The 12039-nt window shown below is 45.2% G+C and overlaps 1 protein-coding gene across 3 annotated transcripts in view; it reads left to right on the top strand.

Annotated features, from left to right (window-relative positions):
* Positions 1-202: 202 nt before the first annotated feature.
* Positions 203-12039, top strand: part of TXN2 (thioredoxin 2) — a 25559-nt gene continuing 13722 nt past the window's right edge. The window contains exons 1-2 of one of the 3 annotated variants that reach the window (XM_015410195.1): positions 203-325; positions 4248-4531. In XM_015410195.1, the coding sequence (XP_015265681.1) occupies positions 4248-4531 (284 nt within the window). In that variant the 5' untranslated portion in view covers positions 203-325. Of the gene's footprint in view, positions 326-345; positions 416-2836; positions 2876-4247; positions 4532-12039 lie in introns of those variants that run through there. The other 2 variants (XM_015410196.1, XM_015410197.1) reach the window with 2 other exon arrangements.

Raw genomic sequence — 12039 nt, 5'->3', positions numbered from 1 at the left:
AGAAAAGGCCTCTGGTTTGCTATTGGAGAATATAAATTTGGTCGCAAAGGCAGACTTCTTCAATAGCCAATCAGCACTTAGTCTAGGAAAAAAAGTTCTCAACCTTCGGGAACTACTTCTTTTCCCACCAATAAGCTCCCGTTTGTCTCAGGCCAGAAGGCGTCCTCCCTAGCCAATCACCTCCCAGAGTTCTCAAGGACTTCCTCTCGGCCGCCATTCATCGAAGGCGGTGTTTACGAAGATACGTTTCTCCAGCCAATCAGCGCTCAGGCTGCTTCAGTCTTCTGATTCTCTTGCGCGTGCTACTCTTCAGGGGTTCTGAAAGGTGAGAGGGGGGGAGGTCGCTCCTTTCTTGATTGTTTGCCTCGCGGCCGGATCGCCCTCAGGGGGGCTGAGAGCTGGCGGGGGAGGCTCGGTAAACGCGGGGGGTGGCGTGTGTGTGTAGAGGTTATTTGTGAATGAGAAACTTTGGCGGTCCAGCCGAAAACGGGAGGAGCGGCTGCTGGCCGAGGACGGCAGCATTCCACTGGGGAGGAGAGCAAGTTTACGGAGCAACCAGTCTGGGCTTAATTTGAAGTTGGGCTCCGTGGTGTTCGGGAGTATGCGCTGTGGTACTCTGAGCATATATAGAGTGCCTTTTCCTATCACTGAGTAACAAAAGTCAGCTGCTACGCAGTTTTTAAAAGCTGCAGCCTTAGAAGTATTCTTGCCAACTAATTTCTGGCAAGGTTCCTATCCCCGGAATTTAGCTCGCGAAACTTTTCTTATTACTTTAGTTTTATACCAGGAAATAATATTTATAATGTTTTAACAGCAATAATAAATACTGTTGACAAATATTTGTGATTTCTAAGAAATTAAGGAGAGAATATTAAAATTATTAACCCTGCTTGCTGTCTAATTTTTTATTTTTTCCCTTGTCAAGTAGTGGTTAAAGGCAAAAGAGCGTGGATGGAAAAAGTGTAGAGGTATTAAGAAGGAAAAGTGGCTGGGGAACAATACCCTTCCATCGGTACTGTTGGATATGTGCTATTTTGGGGTGGGGATGGGGTTCCAGGACAGCCCAGTCTACCCAGATCTTGGAAGCTAAGTAGGGTTGGCCCTGGCCAGCATTTGGATGGGAGACCTCCAAGGAACACCAGAGTTGTGATGCAGGCAATGGCGGACCACCCCTGAAATGTCCTTTGCCTTGAAAGCCCCATGGGGTTGCCATAAGTCAACTGTGAGACTGCATTTCCTCCATCACCACCATCATAAAGAATGTTTGAAGTTCAGCTGCCCCTGTTTGAATAATGCTATATTGTTTGCCTTCCTTAAAAAAATTGGTCTCATGATTTTGTTAGCGGTGTAGACTAAGCTTTGAAATTGTAAGAATCTTAATATTTTCAAATCTTACCTGTATGGAAATATGACAGTGGCATTTAAATGTAAAAAGGTTTGTTCAGAACTTCATGAAAACACTTCAGTCTGAAATGGCTCTTTTCAAAGTGCTTTTAGTGAGATTTGCTTCTAGATCCCATGGAAGTGGCATTTGTTTGCTTAACACTGTGGTGCCACCAAATTACCTTTCAGGTGTCGGTTTATTTAGTACATTTTTGCCATGCCTTACAGGGCTATTTATTTATTTTATACATTTTTGCCCTGCCTTTCCTCCAAGGAGCTCATTATGGCATACATACTTCACTTCTGTTCTATCCTCAACAACAGCCTTGTGAGGTAGGTTAGTTTTAGAGAGCTAAAATTTCTGGAAATTTTGAAACCGTGGGTGGGGGAACCCTTTGGGGGCAATTTTTGAAGAAACTGAAATATATGCATTATTACTTTCCTATCAAACCTAAATTTATTTTGCTGATATAACAAAATGCATTGTTTATGACTTAGCATATAAAATTGTACTATGTCATATCTATGGAATTTAGAAATATGAACGTCTTAAAATTCTGTAAGAAAAATTGCAAATATATCCAGTACTTAGACTGCTGCTGTTCCCTATGTCACTTTAGAAATATGTCTTAGTTTTTGCCATTTGAGAAATAGGAAGAAATTAAAATTGAAGACAGAAAACAAATTCTGAAGTAAGCAAGAGAAGTTCTGTCGTTTGTACTGAAACATATACAGTCACAGTATCTGGGACTACCAGAATATTTGGATATCAAGTTATTTATAATATTGGAAATCACTGAACTCTTTAACAATGTATTATTATTAAAGACATTATAGCATATTAAATGTTGCCCAAACTTAACATTTAAACAATAAACGTATTCTTGAATGTACATTGAATATGTGTACAGTAAACATAAGAATCACCATCACATAATGCTAGTAGGTTGTCATATAAATATTTTTGCTACACATTTTGAACAGAGAAGAAACATAAAACCTTGCCATAAAAAACCTCACTCATTCTAAAAGGGAAAAAATGCATGTGAATTTTTTTCAGTGCTCCCCCAAATTTCCCAGTCTTTCCACTGCACTGTCAGACTTTTCATGCTATGCATTTCAGATGAGAAAACCCTTGCCTTATGAAGAGTTTCACTCATTCAAAAAACAAAAATCATTCACAGAAGTTTTTTTAAATTTCAAAACTTTTCTGTTGCAGAAATTGCAAAAAAAAGCCCTTGGGGGGAAATGAGGAAAAAACTAGACTATGATCACTCAGTGAGTTTCATGGCAAGTAGCGATCCTACTTAAGCATGCTGAACAGTATACAGCACTGGCTCTTCAAAACTGTAGTCAGATTACTGTGGACCCCTTTGAATACATTTATTATCTATATACCAAGTGTTGTTATGCTATCATTTGTATGTATCTGATTTCTTTTGAAGGATATAGCATCATCAGAACAGAGGTACATCTTTATTATGGTTGCCAGGTAATTCATTGTACAGCAAAGTATTCCAGTTTGCTTGCTGGAACCCTGTCACTGAGGAATGAGAAGTACCACCCTAAGCAGAATTACAACCTTCTAAATCCACTGAAAGCCTGCTTAGAGTTGCTTTGTTGGTGTATCGGATGGAATGGCCGAATTGGGTAGGGCAGCGAGGACTCACTGGTTGGAAGTTTGGCTGGGTAAAGTGGGGAAGAGGCAGCAGCAGCGGAGAGTCTGGAATAGTGTGCCATTGACCCCAAGTTTCACTCTCTTCAGAACCTCCTGTTTCCAGAGGGCAGGGCAAACGTCTTGTTGATATTTGGACCTGGCAACCCAAAGCGAGGCTGAGAAAAAGTAGAGCGAGGAGTTTGGTTGGAACCCACAAAGTCGGTCAGATTGTACCCCGTTTGGCAGGGCCTGCCTGTCCAGTTTGTGTATGGGGCTTAGACAAAGGCCTGTAGTATAATATTATTGGCACCCCAGACTATTGGAGGAAGTGCCAGGAATACTGGAGGGCAGGAATAAACTTACAGTGGGACATGGTAAAATCTCTGCCAAGGCTGTGAAGGGCACCTCATAACAGGATTGCAAAGTGGGTTACAATGGGGATGGAGAGCCCTAGCCCAATGGAAAAGGGAAAGATGCAGAGTAAGAACATAAGAACATAAGAGATGCCAATGTTGGATCAGGCCAAAGGCCCATCCAGGCCAAAGGCCCATCCAGGCCAACACTCTGTATCACACAGTGGCCAGAAATACCAGTGCCATCAGGAGGTCCACCAGTGGGGCCAGGACATTAGAAGCCATCCCACTGTTGACCCCCCCAAGCACCAAGATGACAGAGCATCGCTTGCCCCAGAGCCCCTATCTATACCTTGTGGCTAATAGCCACTGATGGACCTCTGCTCCATATGCCTATCTAATTCCCTTTTGAAGCCGTCCATGCTTGTAGCTGCCACCACTTCCTGCGGCAGTGAATTCCAAGTGTTAATCACTCTTTGGGTGAAGAAGTACTTCCTTTTATCCGTTCTAACCCGACTGCTCAGCAATTTCATGGAGTGCCCACGGGTTCTTGTATTGTGAGAAAGGGAGAAAAGTACCTCTTTCTCTACCTGCTCTTTCCCATGCATAATCTTATAACCCTCAGTCATGTCACCCCTCAGTCGTCGTTTCTCCAAGCTAAAGAGCCCTAAGCGCCTTAACCTTTCCTCATAGGGAAAGTGTTCCAACCCCTTTATCATTCGAGTTGCCCATCGAGTAATGGCTAAACTGGAAGTGAAATGCACAAACCAGGGTGGAGGGATGGAAGTGGCCCCACTTTTGCCTTTCCCCCCCCATGATCATTTGTTGTTCTCCATTTTTTTTTTTTTTTGCAGATGGCCCAGAAGCTCCTCCTGAGGCTGTTCCAGTCCGTCCCTCTCAAGCACCTCTCTGTGCCGCTTCGATCCCCACCTTCTTCACTGCTCTCCAGGGTGTCTGCTTTGTCATGCCACACCGTCTTGTGTCGTTCCTTGCCCACCACTGCTGCACGTGCTGCAGCCACTAGGACATTTTCCACTACTCAGGTCTTCAGAGACACCTTTAATGTCCAGGATGGGGATGACTTCCAAGACAGAGTTTTGAAGAGTCAGAAGCCAGTGGTGGTAGACTTCCATGCACAGTGAGTAGGAAGTGTGTCTCTGTGTGCGCGCGCATGAGGTTCTCCCTGACTTCAAGTTGTCAGAGGCTAGGCAGAGAGTTGCAGCTTTTTAACAAGTTGGGTCTGGGTTCGCTGGACCCAGATTCTGTTCCCCGCACTGGCAGCAGAGTTGCAGGGAACTGCTTTCTAAAGAGCCACAGGGGCTGGACTCTGCTTTGGACTGCCTGGGGTTAGGAGAGCTCCTGCCTTCTCCCGTGTGCTGTTTCCCAAACTGAAACATGTATGTGTGTGTTTCATTTGTCACATTCTAGAGCTGCATATGCAGTATTCAGTGCATGTGTAGCTCCAGAATGGAGCAAATAATGCTCTCCCTGAGGGCCATTTCAGCTCCAAAAACAAGCATGGGGAGGAAGGCAGAAATCTCTTCTCCCCCCATGCTGTGGCCCTGAGCAGAATTGAGGCCCTGCAGCTCTTTGAAAAGCAGCTCCCCGCAGCTCCTGTTTGATTGTGAGGAATATGAATCGGGGCTGGGAAGTCCAACCTGATTCGTTAAAAGTCTGAGCAACTAGTTTAAACCTTAGCTTTCATTCTTTCCATAGCATTGACTTCTTGCGCTTCCCTAGCCAAACTGCCCAGAGGCTGGGATGACATCCACATTAGTCTGGGAGTCTTTGGGGTTGCCCCTGCGTCCCTCACTCCTGTGCTAAAGAAGTCGACCATTGCTGTGTTTGTGCTTATCTGCTTTTTTTTGAGGTTGCTGTTCTTAAAGGCAGACATTGCCAGACATCAGTAATTAATTGCCTCTCACTGTTTTAACCAGAATTTTTCCAGCTCTAGTGGAGCTTGGCAAAAATTTGCTGTGAAGAAATACCTGCTTCAAGGTCAGATTGTGGCTGCCCCCTGTGCAAGGCATCAGCTTCCCCCGTCATTCCCCAAGCAGCCTCTCTTCCTTGGCTCAGTGATCCTGACCTAAAATCATTTGGACTGATTGCAAAGCTGGGATTCAAATCCCATAAGATGGTTGTGATATCCCCTTTTCATTAACACAATATAGCAACAGCTTCATTGCAAAATGCTGAAATACTATGAGGATAAGTCTCACATAATTGGAAAGATTGTCTTTTGCCACTTGGATTACCTTTGTGAGGCTGGACAGATTCACCTCTATGTGCCTCATGTTTCCTTATGTCAGGAGTGTTTTAGAAGTTAGGATCATAATTTTGTTCTAAGGCCCTACTTCAATGGAGAGGGAAACAGATCTTTTGGAGCCTCTTCAAAGGTAATGAAGATGAAACAAGGCCCAGTGGAAGCTAAGGCTAGTGGAACTTGGTTTCACCCATAATCGGGCAGATTTGAGATATGGCCCTGGGGACTCCAGGCAATTTCCTAAAGTTTTGTCTGCTAGTAAGTGAAGAGAAATACAGTGGAAACCTAAGGAGTTTCTTAGAGTTCTTCCTAACCACTTGGGAGTAATGGCCCAGAAGGAGTTATTAGCTGAGCCCTTCTGCTTGTTGGAGGGAAAGGAATAGTTGTTTCCTCCCATTTCTAAACTTAAGAGGAAAGAAATCCCATAGAGCAGATTGGCAGATATAACTGGCTTTATTTTTTCCCCATTTCTAGCTCTTGTGACAGCAATAAAAGGGTTTGTGAATTGTGATATGTACCAAACTGAAGAGAATTTTAAGATTCTGTAGTATTTCAGCTTCCATCATTTCAAGACCATAGGAATAATTCTTTTCAAGGGCTGTGGCTTAATTTTTTTTTAGTTATTATTTTTTAGTTATTCAGAAGGAATATCTTCAGAATTAAAATATTGAATCTGACAAATTCTGCATATTCTGTATATGAATTATGGAAATTACATCCCATCAGAGTATGCATATTACCTGTAACTCTTTAGCTTAAAATATATTTGTAATGTGGCTTTCAACTCTGAGCGTGCTGTCCAATTGTGTTGCTTGAATGCATCTTTTTAACCTGTTTGTATCAAATGCTTTGTGATCAGAGCAGAAAGAGCGTTTTGGAACTAAGATTCACGAGTTGTATTCAAGGGATCCACTTCACTAATGAATGACAAGCAGAAGTTTTGGGATTTTTTTTTTTTATTTACTGCCTGAGTGATGGCTGTCAAATTCAAGTGTTGGGTATGTTTTTTTTTTTGGGGGGGGGGGGGGAATCCCTGGTCCCTGGGCTGGATGTGGACTGATGAGAGACCAGCCTAGTGGGTAAAAGACAAAGGCTTGCACTATGTTCTGCTTTATTCAGCTACGTACCAAGATGCGCTTTGAGCAATTTGGTTATGTCAAAACAGTGTACACGTATTTATCAATAATAAAGAGATCTCTTGAATGCCGAAACGGAGGACCCAACTGACCATCAGAAATGGCAACTCCGAGCCCTTAAAATTAACACCTTTTATACCCTTTCATTGCCAGGTGTTTCCAAGGTGGGGGTCACAAAAAATGTCATACCAGTAACCGTATGCAGACTCTTCCCACTAACAGTATCATAGGCTATAAACAACTATGGGTTATTGGGACAGATCACACATAGATGGTACCACCAGGCCTGTCTTTAATCTATAACAGTTTACACTTGGAGATGGTACACTCTATTGTTGAAGAATGTAAACAGTGTGGAGGGTACAGTTTGGCTAGTTACAGGGTGTTCATGAGACGCAGGCAGAGCTGGACTGCAATGCCTTCTGGGGCCGAACCAGAGTCTGTTCTTACTAGAATATAGGCCTTAGCATCTTCAGAGAGTATATTGAGAAGAACAGAAATTCTGGTGTCTCCATCTAAGCCAACATTCTGCCACAGATATAACTAGAATTACTTCGTAGCACTACAGGAACTGCAACATTTGTTCTTCTCTCTATGACCTTTGGAGCAAAACAGTATAAAGTTTAACTTGATTGAACTGTGCCCTTTGCTCATATCTCCATCAAACTCTTAAATCATACTAGAATTTTTTTTCCGTCACTTTCAGTTGCTAGCAGAGAGAAGAAAGAAATGGAGATGGCATGTGGGTGGTTGCCTAGCAACTGTGGAAACTGTGGGAGCTGATTTCCATAGTATCTTCATTCAGAATAGGTTTATTCTAGCCCAGAGTACTTAGCTACAATGGTTAGATAGATCCATGGTAGATAGGTCCATCAATGGCTACTAGCAGTGGTGAGTAAAGAGAGCCTCCATAGTCAGAGGCAGCAAAAACCCCTGAAACCCAGCGGTCGGAGAGAAGGCTTTGGCCTCTGTGACCTGTTTACTGGCCTTCTGGGGCAACTGATTGGCTGCTGTGTGAGACTGGTCTAGATGGACCACTGGTCTGATCCAGAAGAGCTCTTGTAGTGTTTTTAAAGATGTGGCAGTGATAACCTGTATGTATTTGGAAAGCTGACTTGCTTCTTGGTGTGTTCCTGCCTGCAGACTATGCTGAGTAGGTTACTAAACCTGTCAGGGATTCCTTTGTCTGGACCTTGCAATTTCGAGAGCCTAACTGGACCTTACCTTTGGCAACGTAGAAGCTGCCCACTGGCTCATGTGGCCACAAGCTGATACTATATCCAGGTGCCGCCTGTAATTCAGCCAGATCATGAAGCCTCATCCTTCAGTGTTACTGTACCAATTAGTGTGGCTGCTGGCATGGCAAGGAAGCCTTTCGACCAGTGCTTGCATAGGTTGCTGCTGTGCGATGGGGCTTCGCTTACCCACACAGAGCTGGGCTGGTTTTCAGCAGCTACATCGTCATGGTATTGTGTGAACTGGGCCTGAGGCCATCTGGCTGGAGGGAAAGAACATTTTGCAGTGTGAAGATCTGGGTCAAAATGATCAGCTTGCAAACTGACTAAGATGCAGGCTCTCCGATGTTTGTGTGGGTGGCGTGAAAAAGTGTTTGTGTGCAGGCTGAGCAATTGCTGTGGGCATGGAGGGCCCTTTACCCTTGATGTTTCTCCTGTACAGGTGTATGGGGGGGAGCGAGATGTCTGTACTGCCCTGTGTGAAGAAAACCAAGGCTTGCCCAGGTTCAAATTCCCACTCTGCCATGGAAGTTTGCTGGGTCACTTTGGGCCAGTCATGCACACTCTCAGCCTAACTAACCCTGCATGGTGGTTGTGAGGATAAAATGGAGGAGAGGATAACAATATAAGCTGCTTTGGCTCCTCATTGGGGAAGAAGGCAGGGTATAAATTGGAGTGCTTCTGTGGACAGAAGGGTTTCTGCCTCTGGAACAGAAATCTCCCCTCCCGCTGTAGCCCAAAATGCCCCCTGAAATGCTGCTCGTGGGAGAGAAGGGTCCCTGCTCCGCGGCTCTCCACCTCAGTGAATCCAAGCCCAAGACTCTCTCTTGCCAATTGTAAACTTGTCAGAAGGGCTTGCAACTGAGAGTTTCGCCGCCGGTAAAATAGATAGGCGTGAGATGCGGGTTTATCTGAACCAGTGTATAGCTGGGTAAGGAAACTGATTCATGTCATACCTTACCTAGAGTATTGTGTTCAGTTTTGGGCACCACAATTTAAGAAGGATATAGACATGCTGAAACGTGTCCAGAGGAGGGCAATGAAGATAGTGAGGGGTCTGGGGATAAAGTCCTACGAGGAAAGGTGGATATGTTTAACCTGGAGAGGAGAAGACTGAGGGGTGATATGATAACCATCTTCAAGTACTTGAAGGGCTGTCATATAGAGGATGGTGCAGAGTTGCTTCCTGTTTCCCCAGAACGGTGGTAGGCAAACTGAGGCTCTAGAGCCACATGCGGCTCTTTGGCCCCTTGAGTGTGGCTCTCCCGCTGTAGGCGCTGATGGCCTATTCCCTCCACTGTTCTCTATGGTGGGGAAAAAGTAACTTTTTTCCCACCATAGAGAACAATGGAGGAAATGGGGCAACCTGTTTGGGGGCCTGTAGAATTGGACCCCCTGGTTCAATGTTCCTGAAACATGGTGGATATCTTGGGGAGAGGCTCCAGCAGCTACCCTGCGATTCTGGAGCCTCTCCCTCAAACCCCCTCCCCTCCAGCCCCCAGAATACACCCTATGTTTTCACCATTGACTTCAGTGGCCCATAGGATATAATGGGGCCGAACTGCGGGAAGCCCCAGCAGCCCTCAGGCCGGAGCACCTGGAGCAGTCGTGGGAGGCGGATTGGCAAAAAACAAAACCAAAAGCGCAGGAACTCGAGAGTACTCCAGGAATGGAGCCGGTTCCTCTTCCACAGCCCAAAATGCGACCCACGAACCCTGAGTTTGCTTTTTCTCATTTGCGAGTCTGGCCTCTGCACTCCTTTAATGAGGCAGCCCTGAAGCTTGGGGCAGCGGGAGTTTCTCTGCACGCAGCTTGTGCGGCTGGCTGAGTGCCTCTTCTGCTTGCCCACCTCTCGCCTCTGCAACTCATCTTCTGCCAGGCATGGAGGAGCCCAGCTCGCCTAGGCTTCTTGCCTCCTGCTGCCTTGGCCCTCTGGTGCACGGGTGAGTCCCCAAAGTTTGACTCTTCCTCTACAAGTCTCTAGCGCTGGAGGTATTCGCCTCCTTCCCTCCTGCCTGCTATGGCTGCATAATTGTGAGAGATTTCTTAACATAGTGTTCCTGCCAGGGAAGCTGGGGACCCTGCCCATGAGTCTCCATTTCATCCTCACAACAACCCTGTGGGGTAGGTTAGGTAGAGAAGGGGAGATTTGGCCCGGGGTCACTCAGCCAGCAGAGTGAGAATACAAACCTGGGTCTCCCCACATCAATCCGCAACTCTGGCCACTGTGCAGTGCTGCCTCTACTGATCTGTAATGTTCCAGAGGTGTTGTAATGTAATACTCAGTTTCTCAAACGAGTGTATGCCTGTCTGTTGGTCCACTTAGGAGTCTTGATCCTGGTTGTGTGGTGGGCTAGTTGTGGCAAATGGTAGGGAAGCTCAGTATTTCTGTATACAGTTGTAGGGGCTTTATTGCAATGTGCTATGGCCTGATATTATGTTCTTATTCCAGTGTGGGATGTGTGTGGGGCAATGGAAGCTGAGTGATAGGGTCTCTCCAAGTGATTGCCAGAAGTGAGATGCGTCCTGGTCTTGTGTCTTACAGATAATCTTACAAATAGTCCTTTGCATTTATATCATGCTTTCAACTTTAAAAGGATCATAATGCTGTATTGTGAACTTAATCAAGCTTGCGTTCAGGGACACTGAACCTCTTAATATGAAATGCTGTTGAGAGAATGGGGGAGGGCAAACAGCTCTTTGAGCTTCCAGAGGCCTCTGGAAGGCTGCAGTTGGGAACAGAATGCTAGCTGCTAGCTAAGAACCTTGAATCTGGTCCAGCGAGGCCATACATATTGATGCTCTCTGGTGTGTGCCTAAAATTAAAAACAACATACAAACCTGACTTACCCAAACTTTCCAAGGAGATGCAAGGCCATTGTTCACATTAGTGTTTGTCAGTCATTGTCATGATTTAATGTTATAGATACTCTGGACATATAGAGAGGATGAACGAAAGGAGATGAAACAAGTATACAAGACGAGTGGATGGGAGAGTTGGAAGGGGTCGACCTCAGCGAACGTACCTCAATCAGACTGAGGACATTCTTAGCAAAGGCCAGTTTAGGAGTACCCTAATTAAGTTAATAACAATGTACCTACCTATATAGTTTAAGTTTTAAAAATTTGGCTCTCAAAATAAATTTCAATCGTTGTACTGTTGATATTTGGCTCTCTTGACTAATGAGTTTGCCCACCACTCCCCCAGAAGGTCGGATCAGAACCAACGGGTTGAAATTAAATCAGAAGAGTTTTCAGCTAAACATTAGGAAGAACTTCCTGACAGAGCAGTTCCTCAATGGAACAGGCTTCCTCGGGAGGTGATGGGCTCTTCTTCTTTGGAGGCTTTTAGACAGAGGCTAGATGGCCATCTGACAGCAATGCTGACCATGTGAACCTAGGCAGATCATGAGAGGGAGGGCAGGAAGGGTTGTATCAGTGCTTATTTTTCGTGGCCCTTTCTTACACGCCCAGGGAAATGCTAATTGCCACTTTGGGGTGAGGAAGCAATTTTTCTCTAGGCCAGTTTGGCCAGGGATCCTGGAGGTTTTTTGTCATCTTCTGGGCATGGAACAGGGGTCACTGAGGGTGTGGAGGGGGAGGCATTGTGCAAGGGGTTGGACTAGATGACCCTGGAGGTCCCTTCCAACTCTGTGATTCTTTGTAATGACCCTGAGATGTTCTAAATAGCTCAGTATGGGTGACTCCCTGTGTTCAGATGAGGTGAACAGGCTTCAGATCTTCTCTTCCCAGATCGGTTCCTATTGTTGAGTAATTGCCAAGCTAGTGTTTCAGAGTAGTCCCCATGGTGACTGATAAGGTGACTGTGGCGGGAGTTCTGGCACGTTCAAGTTGCTACGTGATTATTTTAATTAAAACATGAATACTAGAATGTGTGGGTTCCCCCCACCCCCCGTTTCTTTCAAAACTCCTAGGGTTCTCTTGTGCAGCATTTTCATGTCTGATTTGTAATGTGAATGTAAAACTTACATTGGTTAGAATGTACGGATTT

The sequence above is a fragment of the Gekko japonicus genome, unplaced genomic scaffold (assembly GCF_001447785.1).
Source record: "Gekko japonicus isolate JY-2015 unplaced genomic scaffold, Gekko_japonicus_V1.1 scaffold933, whole genome shotgun sequence".
Lineage (NCBI taxonomy): Eukaryota > Metazoa > Chordata > Lepidosauria > Squamata > Gekkonidae > Gekko > Gekko japonicus.
The sequence above is the reverse complement of the archived record's forward strand: the minus strand, read 5'-3'. Positions and strand labels throughout refer to the sequence as shown.